The sequence below is a fragment of the Strongylocentrotus purpuratus genome, unplaced genomic scaffold (genome assembly GCF_000002235.5).
Source record: "Strongylocentrotus purpuratus isolate Spur 01 unplaced genomic scaffold, Spur_5.0 spur5_scaffold_6, whole genome shotgun sequence".
Lineage (NCBI taxonomy): Eukaryota > Metazoa > Echinodermata > Echinoidea > Camarodonta > Strongylocentrotidae > Strongylocentrotus > Strongylocentrotus purpuratus.
The window spans coordinates 34,259,976-34,283,377 of record NW_022145612.1 but is presented as its reverse complement, the minus strand read 5'-3'; the positions used below and the strand labels follow the sequence as shown (position 1 = coordinate 34,283,377).

Here is a 23,402-nt window from a genome sequence, read left to right as displayed (position 1 = left end):
TCATGAAAGAAAAAAAATGGCGATTCTATGTTGTGTAATGTTGTTACGCGCAAAAAAAACGCGTGCGCATGCGCGATTTTTAAAAATAAAATGACCTAAAACATATGCAAATTAAATTTGAGACGATTTTGAGCATTTCAAAATTTTGCACGCGGACATACGCGCATGGCGCGTTTTTGACATGAAATTGACTGGACTGATATTGACCTTGATCATGATAAATATGAATGAGAGATGACTTACCGTTATGAAAATATGATCATGAGTAAATTTTCAGAAAATTTCACAAAATGGCACCTAGATGACTTCATCAGTCAAGGTCAAGGTTGAAAACCTTACCGTGTTTTCTCTATATGCTTATTTATACATATGTGTATTTTTTTGCGCGTTTTTTTTGCAAAATGCTTAAAATGGCCTGAAACGTATGCAAAATGAATTTGAGACGATTTTGAGCATTTTTATTTTTTGCACGCGCGCTGACGCGCGGACGTACGCATGCTCGCGCGTTTTTTGACCTGAAATTGACCGGACGGATATTGACCTTAATTGTGATATATATTAATAAGAAATGCCTTTCCGTTATGAAGATATGATCATGAGTTGAAAGTGCCAAAAAAAAACACAAAATGGCGCCTGGATGACGTCATGAAGATTTGATGACCTTGAAAATGTTACTGTCACGTCTCATGACAATGACCTATGACTGTGCCAAAATTGAAGGAAATTGATGGAACCGATCTTGAGTTATCCTGTGAACAAAAAAGTGTGAAGAAATAAATAAAAATAAATAATAATAAATAAAGAAAGAAAATTCTGACGAAAACAATAGGTGATCTGTCATTGACAGACCACCTAATTAAAAAACACGGTTGTGCACAGCACTACTATGTTTAAGACTACGCTAGATTTGTTTGTCGGGTGAACTGACTGGAGCTCAGACATATGTCGCAATAACCTCTATATTTGACTCGAACAATGACGTCACTGTTCACAGTTTTCCTTCTCGTTTTGAGATGTATGTAGCTATATGGATCAAACCAACGCAAGATTGACAGAAACATCATACTCTATCTTACCTTTGAATGTTCAGTTTGTAAAAATCTGTATTTAAAAAGATATATTCTTTTTTTAAAAATATTTTCTAGTTGTTAGAAGTGGCATTTGTGAACATCTGAAATGTTAATCTCTATCAAAAGTTCTTGGACTTAAAATGGATTCCATATTTTTAGGGTCTACCTTCTGCCAATGAGAAGGATTTTAGTGAGCAAACCTCTGCACCCTCTAGGATTTTCTTAGTCGGTGGTGTGTGCGCGTCATGTTCTTCTGCTACCACAATTATTGGATTCAAATCCCTTGATGTCAAATCTGCAAGATCGTCAACAAATGGTGAAAGACCGTTACAGATCCATGATTATAGGTATGTTGTGGAATGTATAATTGTATTTTGGTTTTTTATTGTAATCAATTTTTATTTTATTATTTTCTTTCTGCTAATTTTCTGAAGTGAACGACGGGCGCACAAATCGTAAGTGTAGAAGCCTTACCCCAGGGTATTGGCCTCCCTACTAATACTTACCCGGTATCTTCAATCATGTGGTTAGTTTTAGGTGACAAAGTCAAGGTCAAATGTAATTTCTGCAAACTTAGACTTTGTTGTGGCATCAACATCAAGATTTTAAATTGTTAGCATTTCAAAAGTGTTTGTTCAAATTCCCTGAAACTTGTACACAAGGGTTATCAAGTATCACTAATAAATATGGTACAAATTCCATGTCACAAGGTCAAAGATCATTTTAGGTCAGTAGACTTGAATTATGTTTTCACAACTTAGTATCAGAATTAATAAATACATTTTTGTTATTTGCTCCATTATTCCATTCAATTTATCAATCTTGGTACAAAAATAGTAAATAATTCTTCTGATGATTCTTTGTCAATATTCACTTCAAAATGCTGACTATATTCAGAGGATTTCATTTTGGGGGGCCTGCTAATGGGCCACTTTACCTATAAATATTGTCTCAACCTCAATTTTTCATCCTATCAAATTGCATAATGCAGGGGAGACCGCCGAGAGCGTTTCCCTTTTTGGAAATACAAATTATATAATTTTTTACCTGTTGAATACCAAGCCTAAGATAAAAGACACCAAAGTCGTATCATATCCAGTGACTGATAATGCAAGTTTTGTTATTGTTGTTGTACATTTTTATTTTTAACACCTTTTTTTCCATGTTCAGGGAGGCACTAAGATGGGGTCCTTGTTTCGGGGTGAGAAGATGTGTTTGGCCCAGCTCTTCGTACAGTCTGAAGCAGCATACTCGTGTGTCTCAGAATTAGGAGAATTGGGACTAGTTCAGTTCAGAGATGTAAGCTCTAAAGTAGAGAGTATTAATTAACCCTTAAATGATGGGGGGGGGGGGGATGCACTCCAATCATTTTCTAAGTGCGTGCCAAATTTATATAGCAACAATTAGACATTGTATGGCGGAGACCATGGGGGGGGGGGATGCATCTTGCCTTCTCCCATCGTCTTTAAAACCTGAAATAGCCTAGTCTATTTAAAGATCAAGAAACGAAGACAAAGGGAAAACAACACAGAAAGGTATGTAATCATTATGAAATGTAAGAGTTAAAACTGAAAGCATAAAACAATACAGTGATTACGGAGAATGGATTTTAAAGACTTAAAGGTCCCATGACATGCACATACTTGTAAGTGATTGGTGACTTCTTTGGACTACTATTTTTTTTTTTTTACATAAAACTATTTCTAATATTGATTTAAATATGTATCAATTATCATGATATATTTTGGGACATTTTTGCCCTTTTCATTCTGCAACTCGCTAAGCACTGACCATTGACATCCTCAAAAATCACCCTGTGCCTCTTGTGATATCACAGGAAGCTATGAATAAGCATAACCACACACAGGCATATGCAATTTCACCTTACCTAGTTTCTTGTTTGCAATGCTGGAATATAGAAATATTAGTTATATGGTAAGTACATGAATGTGCACTATTATTCCCAATTTTAAAGCTGGCTGTGATGTCAAAAGAGGCACAATATTTTGGTGGATTTGTATGGGGGAAGGCTTAGCAGATTGCAGAAAAGTTGGGCAAATTTTTTAGTAATATTTATATCAAGAACATTAATATGTTGATGTATAGACCCATAAGCACCTTCAAAAGTTCAGAGGTCAGTGTGCATTGTCAGACCGATAACAAAAATTTGAGGGGTAAAAAGAGATGGAACCTACTAATAAAGCAAAAGTGCAATCGATTACAAATTCTAATGTGGAGGAGCAGTATAATGGCCATTTGAAGTAGTTACAATTTCATATTTCTTCATGTGTGTATTTAGCTCAACCCAAATGTGAGCGCCTTCCACAGGAAGTTTGTTAGTGAAGTACGTCGCTGTGATGAAATGGAACGAAAAATACGTAAGTAATTCATCTAAAGGTAGCACCATTGAAGAAAGTACTAGGTCAGTTGAGATGACTTCTAGACAACAAAAATGCCTGCACCAAATCTTGAATTTGGTTAGACATCATCTTTAAAACATTCCTCAGAAATTTCCTTGTAATAATCATAATAATTGGATTTATATCTTGTCTTTTCCAGAGGATACAAGGCGTTATCCCTTTTAATAGTCTATGAACACATTAAAAATTGTATAGGTGTCAAGAATTGTAGATGTATGTTTTCATGTATTTTGAAGAAATTAAGTGAAATATTAAATTATGTAGATGTTATATTCAATTTCAATTTTAAATCAATATGCTAACATCAAATATATTTGATTTTCCTGTATATAGTATATACCATCACCCCCCCCCCAAAAAAAAAAAATCCAATAGGGAATTTTTTGATTTGCAAGTTCACTCGTGGACTGCGATGTATGCAGTCATTTTTCAAGCAGTGTGTATGCGCATCGACAAGCTCATCGTTCGTAGCAGAATTCTCGAAGGCCTTCCCCATTGTTTTGTCGTCATTCTAAATTTGTGACAGTATTGTTCGTAAGCAATATTTTGTAGAAACGTAACAGCCCATTGAAGTCACAAAATGGACCCAATTGACCTAATTTTGCAAACGGAGAGTTGAGGAAGCGTAAGCTCTCTAAAATGAATACATTCTCTTGTCTGTAATTTCCCTTAACCCTTACTGTACTGGGGGGGGGGGGGGCATAATTAATTAGGCTATAACGACAAAAATTTGCATATTAGGAAAAAAATAATTATACCAACTTGTTCCTTATGTAAATATCTACAAACATGCACATTTTTCGTGTTCATCGGACTATCATCGACCGAGATCATAGGGGGGGGGGCCTCCCAGGCTCCCCCCCCCCCACCCTCCCCCAGTCATGAGATGCTCAAAATAGCCCAGTACAGTAAGGGTTAAATGAAAATAGTTGCAGATTAATCCATAAAATGAACACATTAATTAATGCATCGCCAATGTGTTGCAGCTTAATTGTCGAGTACCGGTATAGTCCCATGCACCAAATTTTGTGTTGGATCTTTAGCTATTTTATCAAATTTTGCATGACGCACTGAGCGAACGTCGTCGTGTGAAATAAAAAAGATAACAAACAACAGTCAGCGTGCCACGTCAACCCTGCTTAAAAAATGACTGCATACGTAGCAGTCCACTAGTGAATGTGCAAATTGATAAGTCCCTAATGAGCAAATACCGGTAAACCTGCTTGTCTAACAATGAATGTAAAGATCTGTACAAAGGTACTATGTGCATGTACCAATGTGTGCATTATTGATTGCGCACAATATTATGCATGTATCTTATAATTATATAATTGAAAATAAAAAGTAAATTGCATTACCATAGCAAAGATGTGGTAGATTATGCTTTTACTTTTACAAAGGGCTTCTATCCATTCCATGCAGGTTACATAGAGAAGGAAGTGAAGTTAGCTGGTGTCAAAATTGAAGAGAATCTCTCATTCGTCCCAGCTCCTCTACCAAAGGCCATGATTGATCTAGAGGTATTGTAATGTAAACTAATAAAATACTCTCTTGCCAATCAATCACTGAATTAAACACCAATCTTACAAATCACTGCCTAACTCACAAGTCCTCTCTCCTATAAAGTCTCTCCTATCTCATGCCCACAGAGCTCTAAAAATACATCTCTGACACAGTGTAAGTCCAGTCCAGCTCTGCTTCAGTTTTATTATCTCAGGCTGTACATGTGCTTCATGCAAATTATATTAAAATATAGCACAATAGGATTTAAGAATATTCATAAGAAAAATGAGAAGAGAACCAATGATAAGTAAGAAGTGGAAATATGCAAATGAGAAGAGAACATACCACCTGTTCTAGCTTTCAGAGTTGGTATGTGGTGGAGATGAACGGATGAAATGAATATGCAAATGATGTGAAACGAATATGTATGGCGTAGAAGAGACTAGAGAAACAAATGGTAATTGTGACAAATAAAAGTAGGGAATGAGTCTAATGTTAACTTACAGTAACAAGAGGGTCATGTCACTTTAACAATAAAGTAAAGATTTTAGCTGTCTGTCGCAAATCAACTATAGGCCATGTACAGTAATGACCCAAGTTACGATCATACAGGGAATAGAGGGATTAAATCTATTTTGGATGCAACTTCTATGAAGTCATGTAGTTGCAATCCAATGTGTAAACCTGTGGTATGAGTCACACACAGACAAAACACACCAACGTCTATCTCTGTTAATGAATAGTTGTTCCATTTCCCCATTTTACTCAATTCAAGGAAAGGTAAAGGAAATTGAAAGGTGTTGTTGACAGTGACAGTTCAGTGACACAAAGACGTAACTCCATAGTTTGCCAAAAAAAGTATTTGATATCAAAATGTTCAGAAAAATGTGGGCTTTCCAGGAAACACAAAGACTTAACTCCAACCAACACCACATTGAAGTTAATGGCTAGTGAAACATACCGGTAGACTTAACTCCTTAAGGCCCAAGTGCCCATTGACACATAAACCTTTTTTTTTTTAAATGGAGTTACATCTCTATTTCACTGACCCCTCACAATGAAAAGGGTTTGTATCATTCATGGAAGGAAAACTTAAGTCTAAAACACTCCCCCCCCCTTTCATATTTACCCTGATTTTACAGTACTATTCAATTATTTATTCGTGATGATGAATGCCATGATGCTGGTGATATATCTAATATTCAACTCAAAGTCTCAATGAAATTGAGTAAATTTGAACAAAGCTTGTCTGCTGCTCTTGAAATAATCCAGCTTTCTCCATTATGATTTCAAGTTTCAAAGTAATAGATGTGTTATTCTGATAACATTATAACTGTATTTTATTAAAGGGACTTGGTAACATTGTTCAGATGAGAGATAGTGGTACCATGGACCTATTACGGATGGACATTCATCGTTTTCTTCATTGTGATTGTCTCTGCCAATGTCGTCTCAATAACATTCCGTACATGTTTCTTCACTTTGATCTCATGATGGTCACCGCCAAAAAGCAGGGACAGAATCAAGATAGTGATTTTACACATGTTACTATACATGCGCAGAAGATCATAACTCGCTTAAATCATGGAGAATCGATGTGCAGTTCTGATTTATAATCAGAAATTATTGTTCCGTGCACTGTATTTTATTTTGAAAAACATGTTGATATTACCAGATAGAGTTTATATTTGGATTGGTTGTGATTTAAAATTACATTTCCCTTCATTTTCCTCATAATATTTCAGAGTTACAATGCACAGGGCTTATAAAGATCATGGCCTTCTAATTGTTTTAAAAGGTCATGGGTGTGTGCGAAAGTGTGCAAATCAGTAATAATACATTTCATATCACCCAAATCGTCTGCTTTTCAATTTTGCTGCTCCCCATTGGGGATGTTTTTATTTAAGACACACTCTAACAGAGCACACCATCCAAACAAAACCAAAGAGAGGGAAACTGCTCCTTTGTCAATGACCCAAAATGCTTACGCAATCGTTATTGTTAAAACAGCTGAATGTTCTCATTACGATGCACATAATCAGAAGGCGGTGACTATCATTGGATCAAAGAAAGAATCACGTCGAATGTCCATCTGTAATAGGTCCATGGTGGTACTAAGGTAGTGACTTCAATGCTAGATGTACAATTAAAGGTAATCTGAATAATAGATAATCTCACAGCAATGAAAATTTCATAGCCGTAAGACAGATGAGCCACTATTTCTTCCTTAACTTATAATTCAGGCCAAATAACAAACAAAAATGTGTTTCTCGTTATTAATGGTACTTTATGCAAATTTATTCTTTTTTTAAAATTGGTCTCCATTATTTAATTATGGTAAAGAAATCCAAAAATAACAAAAATTGCTTCTTCTCCCTCATTTCTTGACCGATTTTGAATTGGTTTGCCTTATCTGGTAGAGCTAAATTTGGAACACTAAACTTCTACACAGAATTTTGAGATTTTGCTCCATTGATTATTTATGGTAATTTATGCAAATGAAATGAAATTATGTCCCTTCCAGGGTATCCAATTTTTATTTTTTGACGAGTTCAAAGGTGTACCAGATAAAATTTACGATATTTGTTGTTGCGAGATGCGGATGAGCGCTACGCCATTGACGTTCTGGTTTATCATATTGAATTGCGTTATGTAGGCAAGACCGCCGAGAGCGTTTCCCTTGTTTTTAGTGCTCACTATCACCCCTGATTAATCAATATATATTGACTTGTTTAAATCATAAAATGAATGGTTTTATTCACATTGTGCTTTGTGAGTATACCGATGCAATGTATGACAAAATTTGTATAACTTATGAAGATATTTGAACAAAATGTATATCACATGCTTTTTTTCTTCATTTTTTGGTCTTGTTTTGGTCTTTCTTGCCAAAAAGGAGGCAGACGGGGACGAGAAACACTTCATGTTTGTTATTTGTCCTTAAGTAGCCACAAGTGTACAACATCACTTCTTGGTTTCATAATGTGTTTATGATTGAAACTCTGCTCTACTACGCTGAGATGGAGCCTTATTTCTTAGGCAATGTTATTGAGATATATTTTAGAAAATGATCTTCCATGTCATATTTGATTTTTCATGCCTAGGCAGCATGTGAGAAGACAGAAAATGAGCTTCGTGAAGTGAACCAGAGCAATGAGGTTCTTCAAAGGAACTACTTGGAGCTGAAGGAACACCAATGTGTGTTGGAGAATGCAAGGGATTTTTTTGCCCATGTCCATGTAAGTCAGATTGAGTTTTCAAGAGCAAGCTTTTTTATGACTATCACGTGATAGAGGAGACATAATATTTTCAGTGTCATTTATCCATCAATTAATCCCACTTTTAGTTACTGCAATATCATGAGAACCATTGAATGGATTTTAATCATACTTCGATAAGTTTGTATACATGTAAGGATAAACTCCCAAGGTTACGAGGTGTAAAAGGTCACAGGTCACAAAGTATGTTAAAGTCCAAGAATATATATCGTTCGAGGCGTTCGGGTTAAACTTGAGAACCATTGAAGAAAAATGTACCATTAAACTAAAGTGTATGATGAAAATGTAAGGATAATTTTATTCTTTTTGTAGTATATGAGGTCACTTTAGTCACAGGATCATAGAAAAGTTTTTTTTTAAATCCAGAAAATATCTTCGTACCACAACCAAGATTTGCTCAAGTATGCATGGTCCTAAAAAATTCCTGGTATAAGTTTGTGTGCATGACATCATCAAATTTTGTGTTGGACAGGATCATCATTTCTCGCTATCGCCAATATATTAAAAATACCTGTATGTTACTTTCAAGCCCAATTTCAAATGCACTTTTGATTAGCCTTGTGGCCAAGTCACTTGCGGTCTATTTTGTTTGCTGCGCTATATTAACGCTGCAGTCCGTCCTTCTGTCTGTCCATCCATCCCTAACAAATCTGGTTTCCGTTCGATAACTTTAGTAATGTTTGACAGATTTTAAAGAAATTTGATATGAAGGTACATGGTATCAAAATACAGCCTAAGTGCAATTTTGGAGTATGTAAGTCAAAGGTCAAAAGTTGCTGCTCATTAAATATGTGAAAGTTGCTGAATATATGCTATTTGTACCTGGCGAGGTGATGCTAGTTGCTACATTTTGCATTGACTTGTTTGATAGGATATCATTCATAAGCAGTTTTTATACTTTTAAACACTGATTTGTCGGTTGGAATAGGGGGAGATATTATGAAACTGCTGTGTGCTAGTCCCATGACATTAAATAAAAAAATTGCTCCGAAGGCAAGACAAGTCTGAAATTATTGCCTAGTCTCGACTGTCAAGAGGACGTTGCATCCTGTCATGACCCTGAGGCGCACCTGTGTTAAATTAAAAATGGCACTGCATGAAAATTATATACAAAACGTATGGGAGATGGAGTGTATAGGAGGAATGATGCTTGACCAACTAACACTAAAATATTAGTAAGGCAGTCTAGTCAAGACCCCCTGATCTAGATCGAACATCCAACGTAGGCTTTTTATACTTTTCTGTCGAACATCTTCGAAGAGCCCAATTGGGCTCTCTTATGCTGCGGCTAGGGTCCGTATCAGGACAATTACCCCCTGGGCAATCACCCCGTGGGAAACTAACCTCAAAGGACAATTGCCCCCCAGAAAATCCCCCCCCCCCCCCCCCCGAGGACAATTTCCCCCCAAGGACAACTACCCCTCCCCAAGGACAACTACCCCCCGAGGACAACCACCCCCGTGGACAATTACCCCCCGAGGTCAACTACCCCCCTCCCCCAGAACAATGATCCCTCAAGGATTTTGTAACGCTGTGACATATAATGCGAGCTTCTCTCCAAATTGCTATTTACAGAAAATTTCATAAACTTTCATTTTCTTAGTTATTTATGAAGTTCATTTCAGTCTTATCAAATAATTCAATTTGATGTAGGGGGGGGGGGTTCGGAGGTTGCCCAATCCCCCCGAAGTTTTGCCACCGAGTAAAGAACAGAAACTGTATTTCTTAGGAATGTAACAATACATTGCTCGCAGATGAGTACGCGTGACGGCCTCTCTCACCAACAATGGCTCAGCAAAGAAATTAAGATGTGAGATTTCATTTATGCATCCTCTGCAACTTTTTTAATCAGCTGATCGTATATTTGTCTTTGTATGTAGAATGGGCCCTCATCCATGATCAAAAATTAAGGTTTCGTTCTATATATCTATATATATATTTCTGTTGTCATGCTGAAGTATAATATGTTTTCTTGTACGGTAAATTATTTTGAAATAGAAATTGCCTTCAAGTTATATGTACGGTTCCATGTCAACAACAAAAAATATCTGCTCTGGTAATTCATCTCATTTGATTTTGTAACTCAAGAGTGCTAGTTACATTTGGAAAACGTTTATTTTGTGAAAAACAAAATATCAGAAACGGTTAGAAAATGTAATTACATGAGAAAATGAAATTTTAAAGAGAATAAAGTGTCTTTCTTCCTCGCTCGCTGACAATATTTTGCCAGCAAGGCGCCCAAATGGATATTTTATCTTTTTATTTCGAGAATACATTGTTACCACACTCAATTCATTTAAAAACATAATAAATAAGGGCAACAAGAGGCCTGAATATCCTCATATCCGTGTATCAATGTCATGAACGAATATATCACTTTTTATTCATGTACATTCGGCGGCAAAGTGCCCGCATACAGTACTTTAAATTGTTTCTAGTTTGTTGACTACAAACTAATTTCTTACCAGTTTGAAAATTTCTTCTCCTTTTTTATTCTTAAATGTGCCCATACGTGTGTACATAGCTCTTGACGAGTGCCAGAGTCATGCAAAATAATAATCTGTGAAGACTTCGCGATACTTCGTATACTGCTAAAGGCAAAGCTAGCTTAAAATCAATCAAATAGCTAAAATTAACATTCATCAGACTCATAATATAACAAATTTTGTCTCACCTAACACTATGCCAATGACAACATCATTCCCTGTTTCCATATTTTAACCCTTACTGTACTGGGCTATTTTGAGCACCTCGTGACTGGTGACAGTCACGAGGTGCTCAATCTCGGCTATGATCTCGGCCGTCGAAAGTCCGATGAACGCGAAAATTTGCACGATGGTAGATATTTACGTAAGGAACAAGATGGTATAATTAGTTTTTTCCTAATATGCAAATTTTTGTCGTTATAGCCTAATTAATTATGCAAAATGCTAATTTTATGCATTTTACAGAAAACTCTTCATATTTGTCTGTAAACTTGTGAAGAATGTTGAAAATGTATTAAATAAATGTTCCTTCATCTCAAATTCATGAGGTTACATTATTTTTATGATATTTGAAAATGCATATCGGTAGGTTAATTTGCATAAATTATGAATACGCATTCATGAATATCAAATCTAGAAATATACAGGGAACTAAAATCATTACAAAAATTGTCAGACTCCACTTTTTCAATGTTAATTGAAACCCATTAAAATGTGCGTAAGACTGGAGGGAAAAAGTCGTGAAACGACAATTCAAAATTCCAAGTGGATGCGGCGCGATCATTGAAAATGTCGAGGGGGGGGCCTCCCAGGCCCCCCCCCCCCCCCCAGTACAGTAAGGGTTGGCCCATGACTTTTATGCCTCAGTCACGCCTTTGCATACTAGGCTTACGTATTGCTGCATATTTATTGCAAGCTGTTTTAACATTTATTCCTATTGCTTGAAATCAAGAAATGATTTTCTGTTGTTACACAACGGTAATTCTTGATATCAAGAATCCGATTTCTTGATATCAAGAATGCATTTCCTGAAGAAGAAGAAGAAGTAGGAATAAATGTTAAAAGGGCTTGCCATAAATATGCAGCAATACGCAAGCCAAATACACAAAGGTGTGACTGAGGCATTAGAGATGATTTCTTTACGACAGCCATATAATATAAAGTAGAATTGAAGGCCACCTATACGCTGGCTGGATTCGTTGTGTATTATACAAGCATAAAAACGTACCTGCAGCTCCTGCGCGGCCGCCGATGTACTATGTTTACTCTTTAAGCCCTTTTTCTTAGATAAAATCTAAGAATTTGTTCTTACCCTTAAGGAAAATTCTTAGCCCCCAATGCTTTTATAGAATACATATTTTTGCAAAGACTTTTCTTATCCTGATCTGTAAGACTACATAAAAACTAGTTTTATGTAATTTCAATCTGTTTCAATTTTGATTATTTCAATTTAAATGACTTTGATGGCATTAACATAAAAAACTTAGGTCAAACGGATATTTGAGTTCTGTTGCAGAAGGTGCTGCACAAAATACTTTTTTTCTGAGATAATGAAAAACGGACTATCAAATTTGAAAGAGCATACAATTTAAAGGACAAAATCATCTTTGTTTGATCAAAATCGGTTCAGAGACGGCTGAAATATCCATAGATATAACCATTTTTAATATTTGTGTACCACCACAAATATTTGAAAAATTGAACGAGCCATTGAAAAAACGAAATATCGCTTTATCCATTCTTTTCCAGCCAATGCCGATGTTGGCTTTTTCATGTTGGCTATAATACGCACAACCAGCCGGCCTGTGTATTGTTAATATTAATGATGGCGAGGTGTGGCCTTCAAGGTATATATCTATCTATCTACCATATTGTTTTGAAATTGGAGATGAATTGGTATGATCGTATTGGCTAAATTTCACACATTTTGGGGTCTAAAATTATCTTCATAGCAATTTCATGTCCTAAAAGAGCACTAGAAATGTCATAAATAAGAATAAGAGCAATAATCATGCACTTTTAAGGCATATGCGGTCTGAAACAAGAACTCGACTATAGTTTAAGTTTTTTTAATTTTTAATATAATTTTGAAAATTTTAAGTTCTTATTCAATGAAACTTGGACTTAAGGTCATCAAGTATCCCCAATCATGTGAGTAGAATTTCAGGACACTAAGTGAAGGTCAAAGGTCATTTAAGGTCAACAAACTGTGACTATGTTGTGACATCATCATCAAAAACTTAACCAAAGATTAAGCTTTTGAATTAGCACTGATTTCATGGGGGGGGGGCAGATCTCGTGAGGTAAATGAAATGAGAAAGAACAAGGCCCTTGGGTGGATAATGGGTGTGGAAGTGGGTTTAAATCATCTCTTTTTTTTTACTTTGTCATACCCCTCTCCCTTTCCTTCTCTCTTTTCCCTCCTTTTTTGTCATTTGATTTAGGGAGCATATCTTAAAGGCCAAGTCGACTCCAAAATTAACTTACTATCAATAGAAGCAGAAAAATCATCTCTTTTTTTTTTACTTTGTCATGCCCCTCTCCCTTTCCTTCTCTCTTTCCCCTCCTTTTTTGTCATTTGATTTAGGGAGCATATCTTACAGGCCAAGTCCACTCCAAAAATAACTTACTATCAATAGAAGCAGAAAAATCAGACAAACCAATCAAAAAAAGATTGAGCAAAATTGGATAACTAATGAGAAAGTTATGATTTTTTGAAAAAGTATGTAAAACTATTACAAGACAAATTGGAAACTCACTCATGAGTCTGTGGCGTCTGTCCACACTATCCACTTATTGTTTTCTTTATATTGATAATATAAATTTCCTATTTCCCCCCTAAGAATCTTATTTCTTCATACCAGCATCCAAGTTAGATTGATAGTAATATGTTTTTGTCTGGATGCACTATAAATATAGAGTACCGGTAATTTTTTCAGTTAAATCATGACAAAAGTGAATTTTGATAAGCTATTTACATAAAAATCAATAATTATGAATATACAATATTCAGAAAATAATATCAATTTTTCAAAGTTCATAAAATATTTTGTGCGATGTCATGCACGCAATATAACCTGGGCAAAGGCATGATGAAATCAACAAAAAAATTGGGGGGAAAACAAATTAATGGGGTTAAACTATATAGAGCAATTGATAAATAGTGAGGACATGACGTCACAAACTGATAACCAAATTAGCAAGTTGTGTAGTGATTTCAATTGTTCTATAGTTTTACATACTTTTTCAAAACTTCATTTTGCTCAAACTTTTTTTATTTGTTTGTCTGATTTTTCTGCTTCTATCGAAAGTGAGTTATTTTTGGAGTGGACTTGCCCTTTAAATGTCTCATGGGAGTACACATACAATGATTGAAGTTGCTTTGATTGCTTTGTAGCTGCATGATGAAGGAGGTCATTACCAGAGATTGTTGGATGAGGAAGCAGGTGCAAGATCTTCCAGAGACAGCAACACTCTAGAGTAAGTATTTACCAAAGCTACCTAAAAGAATGTTTCCTATTTATTATCACCAGATGAAAAAAGAAAAGAAAAAAATTAAAACACAGAGGTATGGAGGTCTAATGGTTACAGTACTAGACAATGGAATAAAGGGCTCCTCTAATCAAAACAGGCTTAAAATTGAAAAAAAAGACTTGTTGGAAAAAATTGACAGAGATTCCGAATATGACAATTACTTTTTCTTAGAAATCCTCAATAATTCTGGATTCTAGCTTTAAAAATGATAACTCGGATCGCTCAGAAAAAAAAATCCCTGTTTCGGAGCTGTATTGCGCAATAGTATGACGTCACTGTAGGAGACAACATTGGCATTATAACACAACATAATGTAGCACTTGAATGGAGATATCCTACTATAAATTCCAAAAAATACCAAAAATCAACTAAATCTTCAACAAATCTTCAAATATTGGTCATGATTTAAAAATTATTATCTTTCTTACCTGTTACGTGTCAATTTTTACAATTGGTATTGACAGACATGTATATATATATATATATATATATCCAGTTTTATTAGTTTCTGACAGCCATCTCACTTTTTCGTCTTTCATACAAAGTCTTTATGAATCAAATCACCGATCTATTTTGGCATGAATGATGAAATTAAATTAGTATACATGCATTTTCTTGCAGGTTTCACGGCAAACCGCTGCACAATACAAGTGCATACCGACGATGGGTTGCGGGCGCACGCGCATGCGTGAAGTAAGCGACTGTAATCTCAGATCCTCATTAAATTCATGCAAGTAATTCACATTATGGATTGATGATGATCATTATGGTCGCTAACTTCACGCACGTGCGCGCACTCGCACTCCATGTTCCTCTGTATGCACTTGTATTGTGTAGCGGTTTGCCGTGAAACCTACAAGAAAGTGCATGTACACTCATGTCTTCATTTATAAGAAAAATACTCCAAAAAATAAAAGAAAATTGACACAAAGACAGGTAAGAAAGATAACAAATAATAAATCTTAACCATTATTTGAAAAATTATTGAAGATTTAGTTGATTTTTGGTACACAGTAACATCAAACCCTATCAGTTCAAGCCAGAGCTCGACGAGGCACCTGAGGCTGAGGCAGAAGCCGACTGGGAGATCTAGGCCTTATGTAAATCGTCAACTGACAGAGACTGATAAAATATTGACCAGATTTAATGTAGTCTAGACTTAACCAGGGGCAGATCTAGGGGGGGGGGGGGGGTGTTTCGGCAGTTTAACCCCCCCCCCCCCTTGGGTGGCCAAGTGAAATTTTTTGGAAAGAAAATTGGTCTACCCCCCCTGGCAAAAAACTAGATCCGCCCCTGTAAACCACTCATCCCATGTATGAGGTTATAAATATAATAAATATAACCTCGTACTCCAGTTCAGGCGCATGTCCACTGAAATTCGAAGTGCATGTCAGAGTGATAACGAGTGGTCTAAACTGAAACTCTTGAGGCCTAACAGTTAGTATTCTAATTGGTAAATTACCCTCAATTTTTTTTCTTTTTCTCAGCTGCAATCCTCACTGTCTCCTTCTTTTTTGCATCCCAATCCTTTCTTGGTGACTTTATAGTATCGGCAGATTCCAGCCATAGAATTAAAAGAACCAAACTAAGCTGCAAGCGTAAAGCATGGATGCCAAAAAATAATGATAAAAATAAACACCATGGACTTTTTGCCCACTTTTTTAATAGTTTGTGTTCTAAAGAAAAATGATGCCAGGGTGACAAGAACGTGCACGCAAAATAATGAAAGGACTGTGGTACGAGTCTAAGCAAAAATCGTCTGCTTGTGACTTCTCATTGAAAGGAGAGTGATTTAGGCATTAAAATGTCTTTTACAAAGGCAAAATATGATATTTATTGAAAAAAGGAGACATTTATTCGATAAATAATATGCACTTGATAATCCCAGAACGTTTCTGGCCATTTTGTCATTCCTAATTATGAATTACAATGAGATTGTAAGATCCTTAGTTGTAGGACAAATACAAGGACATTCCTGCAATGACGTTAAAATGCGTCATCAAGCCACGTGACCGTATTTACCTTTTTTTGAGGGGTGGAGCTTTATAGCAAGCGTGAGATAAGTGAAAATGGATGGTTATTATCATTTTTTGGTCAATATAGAGATTTTCTGAATATATTAGGCTGGAATATTAATAAGTAGAGGTGTATTCATGTTTTGAAAGGCTAAGTTGGTTGGGTTAAAGGGGCCCTTGAAATGGTTGATGGTTCATGGCCCTTTATCAATACGCTTTGACACTCTCTACTCTCTGTTTACATGTAAGTGTATTAGGCCTATGAATATTTGTTTAACATATTGTGCTTCATGTCACGTTTGGAGTTGGATGCATAATACCTTACATCAGGACATTCTTTCTCTACATATTTATTCATAATAATTGATGCACAGATTGCAAAGAACATAAACAGTAACAAAAAAAGAATCCCAAATGCTATAAATGCTTGCTTATTCGTGCATTTGAATACCTTAATGTTCATCAGGACCTTGCATGTGCGAATTTGAATGCATTAACATGCATTTTTAATTTGAACACGCATTTTACACGTCTATTTGTTGATCTTTGTTGATCTTGGTGATCATTCAAATTCATGTCACCTTTAATTGAAATTTTCACTATGGTGATGTCATCAAAATTGATATGCGTTGCCAAAAAAATGCCGAACAATTTCAAAGAGAGAAATTTATGTTTAATCGTTTCATATTTTTATTTTGACTAAACACTGTACCACTCTTTGTTTATTAATTTTTAAACACCTAAAAATAAACTTGCGTATTTGTTAGATTTATCGATCGGCTCTCCCAACTCCGCCTTGTTTTCACCCAACTGAGCCCTTATAAAGCCACAGAGAATTGTTTGCGCCCTGACGGAGGCCTTGCGAGTGCTGTTAATCAATTATTCAAAATCAAAATGGCCGCCAACAACGGCCTCCTGTCTTCAACGGCCACTATTTGTGTTTCCCTTGGGTGTTTGCTATGGACTGGTTTGACTGTACAATCAATTTTCCATAAATATGCTTACATCATATTATGCAAATTCATATTTAGAGTTCCAAGGCCATTATGATGACTTCACAATAAATTTAATGGCGTAATGAGATATATATATGAATAAAAAAATTGGGGATTCCCGAGCATCCCAAAGAGCTATAAAGGATTTTTAAAGGCATGTTTTTGCCCATATATGTAATGTATTAAAAGAGTTTGCGCACACTTAACTTGAACAGACGCCCATTCCGTTATTAATGTTCATAAAGAGATAAACCTGGAATCAAATTGTTCAGAAAAAAAAAGGTGGAATATCATGAAAGAAAAAAAAAATGGTGATTCTATGTTGCATACGACCAATGCTTGAAGTGGCCTTAAAAGTTATTTCAAGCATTTTTACATTTTCCGCACGCAGACATACGCGCTGGTTTATTAACCTGAAATTGACCGGGCAGATACTGACTTTGATAATGATAAATATGAATGAGATATGACTTTCCGTTATGAAGATATGACAATAACGTGAATGTAAACAAAAAATCACAAAATGGCGCCGGGATGTTGTCACAATAACTTGATGACCTTGAAAATGTTGCTGTTACGTCTTGTGACAATGACCTATGACTGTGCCAAAATTGAAAGAAATTGACTCTACCAATCTTGAGTTATCCTTTACACAAATAAAAGAAAGAAAAAGAAAGAAAGAAGAAAGAAAATTCTGACGAAATCAATAGGTGATGTTTCGATGACAGACCACCTAATTATAACCTGAACTAGAATGTAGGATAACATAAAATATATTGTTACCAATCATGGAGTCATCCATTACTGGTATTTGAATCATTATTCACAGTTTCATAATGTATTCAAATTAAATGAATATATCTACATGTATTTTTCAAGTGCCTGGATATGAATGATTCCATTCACCTCTTAATTGAGTATTTCAATAGTTGCTGGGTTGGGCAAACTAAATTATTTGCCCAACCGCATAATAACAAATGTACATGTACCATTTCACATTTTGAAATACATGTTCAATTACCTATTCTTGATACAGGGTAGGTACATGTCAATGTAATAGGTTATTGCTATTAAAGTCACAATTAAATGCAATCGTAATCACAAAGCAAGATATATGTAATGGCGCTAGTATAGTTCAAAGAAACTTGGAAGCTGGCTAGGCGATGCGTGTTGTCTGTAATGTTTCTAGTACGTGTATCTAGACCTAGCCTACATACAGCGTGGGTACCATGGACTTATAATACACTATGCATGCATGAAACACAGCAGTTTATATCTACATAACTCATCGTATCTTTAGAGGAAATGATGTAAAAAGAGGAAGGTTTTAATGGTCGTCATACATCTAATTTGAATTTCATACATCTAATGTGAATTTAGAGGAATATTAAATCATTGTATCACTAGATCATACCAGATGTAATTGCTCTCCCTGAAAAAACTCAGGGAATGACATCGGCGTTGAGCAATTGCACAACCCTTTTTTCAACAGGTTCTTGAGATCCCACCATCACTCAGCTTAACGCATATAGTCGGCAAAAAAAAACTCAATAAAAAGAGTCCAGAACTAGACTAGGTCATTGGGGACCTGTCGATGTCATCCAGAGAGAGCTTCACCCTGATCTTCTTGGCTGCATCAAAAACCAATCGATCATTGTTCTCTCCTTTCTTTTCCAAAGATTCAGAGGTTATTTTTTTGTCTGTTTTGTTCAAGTTCATTGATTCCACTTTTTTCTTTTTGTGTTTCAGAGCTCGTATTGTATATCCCCCCCCCCCCCCCCCCCCCCGCAGTATGCCAGAGAATATTTTGGATTTAGCGGCGTCATATTCTTGTGTTTATTAACCGCCACATTTCTTGACGGATTTCTTTCAAATATTAAGTGTTTGGTGATGCTGCTCCTAATCTTGATAATAGTCCGAGCCACTAGTGGCACTCTCTACATCGCTGCAACTGCCGGGGATACATTCGCATTGCATGGCAATACAGATTGCGATATTTCTAGTTCAATATGATTCATTCCGCTAGTTTGTAGTAAAAAAAAAAATTATTGGTTGATCCCAACCAAAAAAAAATATTGTTGATAATGTGGTTCAATACAAAAACATAACAAGGATAAAAATAAGCAAAATCTAATGAGTTATGTTAACTCACCACTCTAAAACTAGAACAACTCCCCAATTTGTCTGTCATCTTGGTTTGAAAGTAATCTTTGTAATAGATCTCAATATGTAGTTTATGATAATAATTTATCCAACTTTTACACACTGCGTACCACAAGGTGCTATCCTAGGTCCTCTACTGTTTTTAATTTACATTAATGATCTTACACATTCTTCTAAAAACGACACTGTTACTATTATTTTTGACAAGTTCACAAGCACAAATCGGCGCCTTCAAATGCAACTTGCAGTTAAATAAAATTCCTTCCCGCTCGGTCAAAAAAAAAAACTTTTTTTTTTTATATTTTTATTTTTTTTAATTTTAATAATTTTTTTTAAAATCGTCTAACCGAAAACCGTCCGGTTTTGCCTGGCGGTTAAACGGAATTGGAGATATCTGTGATGTTACAGCACTATTCCACATACTAAGAATCTTGCTCTACGATTGGTCAAAAGTAAATCATGTGATGAAAGATAGTTAGCCCTTCATTGATGGGAGAAGAAAAGTTTGATGCACTGTGTAGATAGTAGTAGTATCTACACAGTGCAGCGCACTTGAATTGTATATGTTGCGTACTGCTCTCCTCTTTAAGCGCTTATAGTGTTAGTACGCGAACTTTGGTCACTCGCGAACTATATGGTCACACCACCATACTGCATGCACTGTACGTATCGTAAACCGTTTGCTAGCTGTTAATTGATGACTTGTTGCTCTAAAATGACGGAAGAAGTGAAATAACAAATTTGGTGTAAGATCGATAACTTCAGTCATGTTTGACGGATTTTAATGAAATTTGATATGAAAGTACATGATATCAAAACACAGGCTAAGTTCGATTTTGGAGTACGTAGGTCACAGGTCAAAGGTCATAGCTCAATAAATATTCTAATCTGGTTTTCGATCGATAAGTTTAGTAATGTTTGACAGATTTTAATGAATTTGATATGAAAGTTCATGGTATCAAAACACAGCCTAAGTTCAATGTCCAAGTATGTAGGTCAAAGGTGAAAGGTCATAGCTCATTAAATATGCAACAACACCTAATTATATATGTGAAAATGTGGTTAACTTCCTTGCCTAGTAATATAATAGTAAAGTCCAATGGAGGTAACTTGTTCTGACGTATATAGGCCATTTGTACCCTGTGAGGGGATGCTACGCTTTGCGTTGACTTGTGTAAGATTTTTGTTTGTGCTGTATATATTTCCATATCATGCAACTGGAGACTTGCTAATTTTTGGGAACTGAAAGGAATTGATTTTGAGATTGTGTTGCAATAGGCCATTTTCGTAATGTAACCAAATTCGATGCACAAGTCTTTGTGAAGTGCCTCAATACAAATTATTTCATTTACCTGGTAAGAATAATAGTATTTCAATAGACAGAATCCAAACTGCATACATTAGTTGTTGCCAGGTTGGACAAACATTATGGCTTGACCTACCTAGCAACACTTGATATATGCAGTTTGCATTCTGACTATTGAATTACTATTATTCTTATCAGGTGAATGAAATAATTTGTATTGAGGCACTTCACAAAGGCTTGTGCATTAAGTTTGGTTACATTACGAAAATGGTCTATTTACAAAAAGTAAATCAAAAGGTCAAAATGAAAGGGCAACAGGTGAGCATTTACATATTGAGAATTTTTAATTTGTGTTTTCTGTACAAATAATGACTTCCTCAATGCATTTAAACCAAGGAGTATCAAGAGGTGCTGCTAGGCTTAGTTGACACACTTTATTCACAATACTTGCAAGACCATTTTTCGAGATTTAAATAAAAAACAGTCCGCAGCATGATCACAAAGTCATATGAATTCACTCTCACAGTTTTTGAAGGTTTATTCATCAAATTTTGTGTGAAAAAGACTGAAGAATGTTATTTTAAAGTTCACAGGTACCAGCTTAATAGTATATGCCTCGATCAGGGGAAAGTCTTCCTCTATTGAGTTTCACATTTTCACATTTAATTTTACAGTTTCATCGCGGGAGTAATCGAGAGGGAGCGGGTTCCAGCATTTGAGCAGATGCTTTGGAGAGTCTCAAGAGGGAATGTCTTCCTCCGTTATGCAGAGATCATTGAGCCTTTCAATGATCCAATCACGGTATGTTACTTACAGACCATGGAAATGATGACTGAGATCAGTTATGTATGAGCAGAGCTGCCAACCGTTACGAAAAATTTGTATTTGTTACGAAAATGCGAAAATGCCTTCCAAAAGTCCGAATTCATGAGAAATATCTTCTGCTAACTTTAGCATGTAGTAATTCAACTATGTTCTCTGCTTCCGAATTCCACGTAAAAGCAAACAAAATAAGGAGCAGCAAAAGATTGGCTCAGCAGCGCGCATACCTTGCAGCTGCATGCGATATGACTAACGGGACTTCACTGCAGACCAGCTTGGCGGTCCCGGCGCCAAGATGTGTGAGCGGCCGCAGGAGCTGAAGATAGTTGAGTCGCGCAGTGGACCATCGAAGGACCATTTCGGCGTAACCAATGCGTGGATATTGACACAGAATGGCGGGAAATCAGCAAAAGAAGAACAAGAAATGTTCACAGAAGTACTATAAAACCGAATACAGTATCCAGTACCTGTGTATTCGGAAGTCTGAAAGAGAAATTCATCTTGCATTTTGCAGCTGCATGCGATATGCCTACTGGGATTTCACTGCAGACTAGGCAGGCGGTCCCGGCCGTGCGATGTGTGGGCGGACGCCGCACTGGAGTTGAAGATAGTCGAGTCGCGAGGTGGAAGGACGATTCAAAGTTTCAAACAATGCATGGATATTGACAAGGAATAGCGAAATCAGCAAAAGAAGGCCAAGTAATAGTCTCAGATGTATATGTATAAGACCGAATACAGTATCCAGTAGACCTGCTGTAGATCTGTTTTAAAGTCTGAAAGAGGTATTCATCATGCATTTTGTACAATTTGTATGTTATTTTTTTTTTTAATGGGAATTATTTAACTAAATACACATGTAAAATGCTCCAAAATAAGGCTCATATTGCACCAGAGAGCATCTAGAACCCCAGAGCTTCCAGGGCCCTAAGGCGGGCCCTGGACCCCGGCCGCATAATCGGGCGCTCCGTGCTCGAGATGTGCACTATGCGCACATTATTTTGTGTCGTTTTCAAATCCTGCCTATTTCTGATTTCCAAAAGTTGGCATCTCTGGTGTTAGTATTTCTGATTTATTCCACAGTTTGCAACAGTATTTATCCTCTTTCTTTCTTCTGGGTTAATTTTTTTGTGTTCTTTGGTGTGTTTCACATCATATGTATCAGTAAAATATGGTCTTTACAGTATGCATTTGCGCTGCGAGTGCGTTATGACATCAATAGGTTTTTAATAGGTGAAAGGAAGGCTGGTTGAAAAATATTAATTTTGATGGTAAAATACTAATTTTGGAGGTGCTGAGTACTAATTTGTACTTCCAAAGGTTGGCAGCGCTGTATGAGGCGCAAAAAATTTGCGTTAAGAATGCTCTGCTGTTCTGATAATCCCTAAGCCGAATGTGTTCAAACTTTTTTGAATACACCCAAATTTTAAAAAATTGCTTTGAATACTACATTTGGTACCCACTCAAACTTTGAAAACTTTACTTTGAAAATTAACATCGAAATTCAGTATACATGGCCAAAATAATCACAATCTAGGCTTTGATTTCATACCTCTCTTTTCATGAAACATTTATTGAAAATCGCGGCAATAATGATGGAAACAGATAGCAATTTCAAAGTATTACGATGCGGCTGGATGCAAATTATGCTATGCTAGCTATGCTGGAATCTATTCCATGCAGAGTCTAGTCTCTTCGACTCGCTCGGTTCCTACCGCAGTGGCACTGTACTGTTAGCGCTGTGTATAGTCTCAAGGCAGCGTGCAACTGAACTGTCACAATGATTTTCTCAGATTTTCTTGTGAAAACTTTA

General features: G+C 36.1%; 1 protein-coding gene across 4 annotated transcripts in view; it reads left to right on the top strand.

The window, feature by feature from the left end:
- The window catches only part of LOC586400 (V-type proton ATPase 116 kDa subunit a), a 98,785-nt gene that overhangs the window by 5,046 nt on the left and 70,337 nt on the right, over positions 1 to 23,402 (top strand). For all 4 annotated transcript variants that reach the window (XM_030972930.1, XM_030972931.1, XM_030972933.1 and 1 more), the window contains exons 2-7: positions 2,241 to 2,369; positions 3,370 to 3,448; positions 4,913 to 5,010; positions 8,098 to 8,232; positions 14,155 to 14,237; positions 21,445 to 21,571. In XM_030972930.1, the coding sequence (XP_030828790.1) occupies positions 2,253 to 2,369; positions 3,370 to 3,448; positions 4,913 to 5,010; positions 8,098 to 8,232; positions 14,155 to 14,237; positions 21,445 to 21,571 (639 nt within the window). In that variant the 5' untranslated portion in view covers positions 2,241 to 2,252. The remainder of the gene's footprint in view (positions 1 to 2,240; positions 2,370 to 3,369; positions 3,449 to 4,912; positions 5,011 to 8,097; positions 8,233 to 14,154; positions 14,238 to 21,444; positions 21,572 to 23,402) is intronic.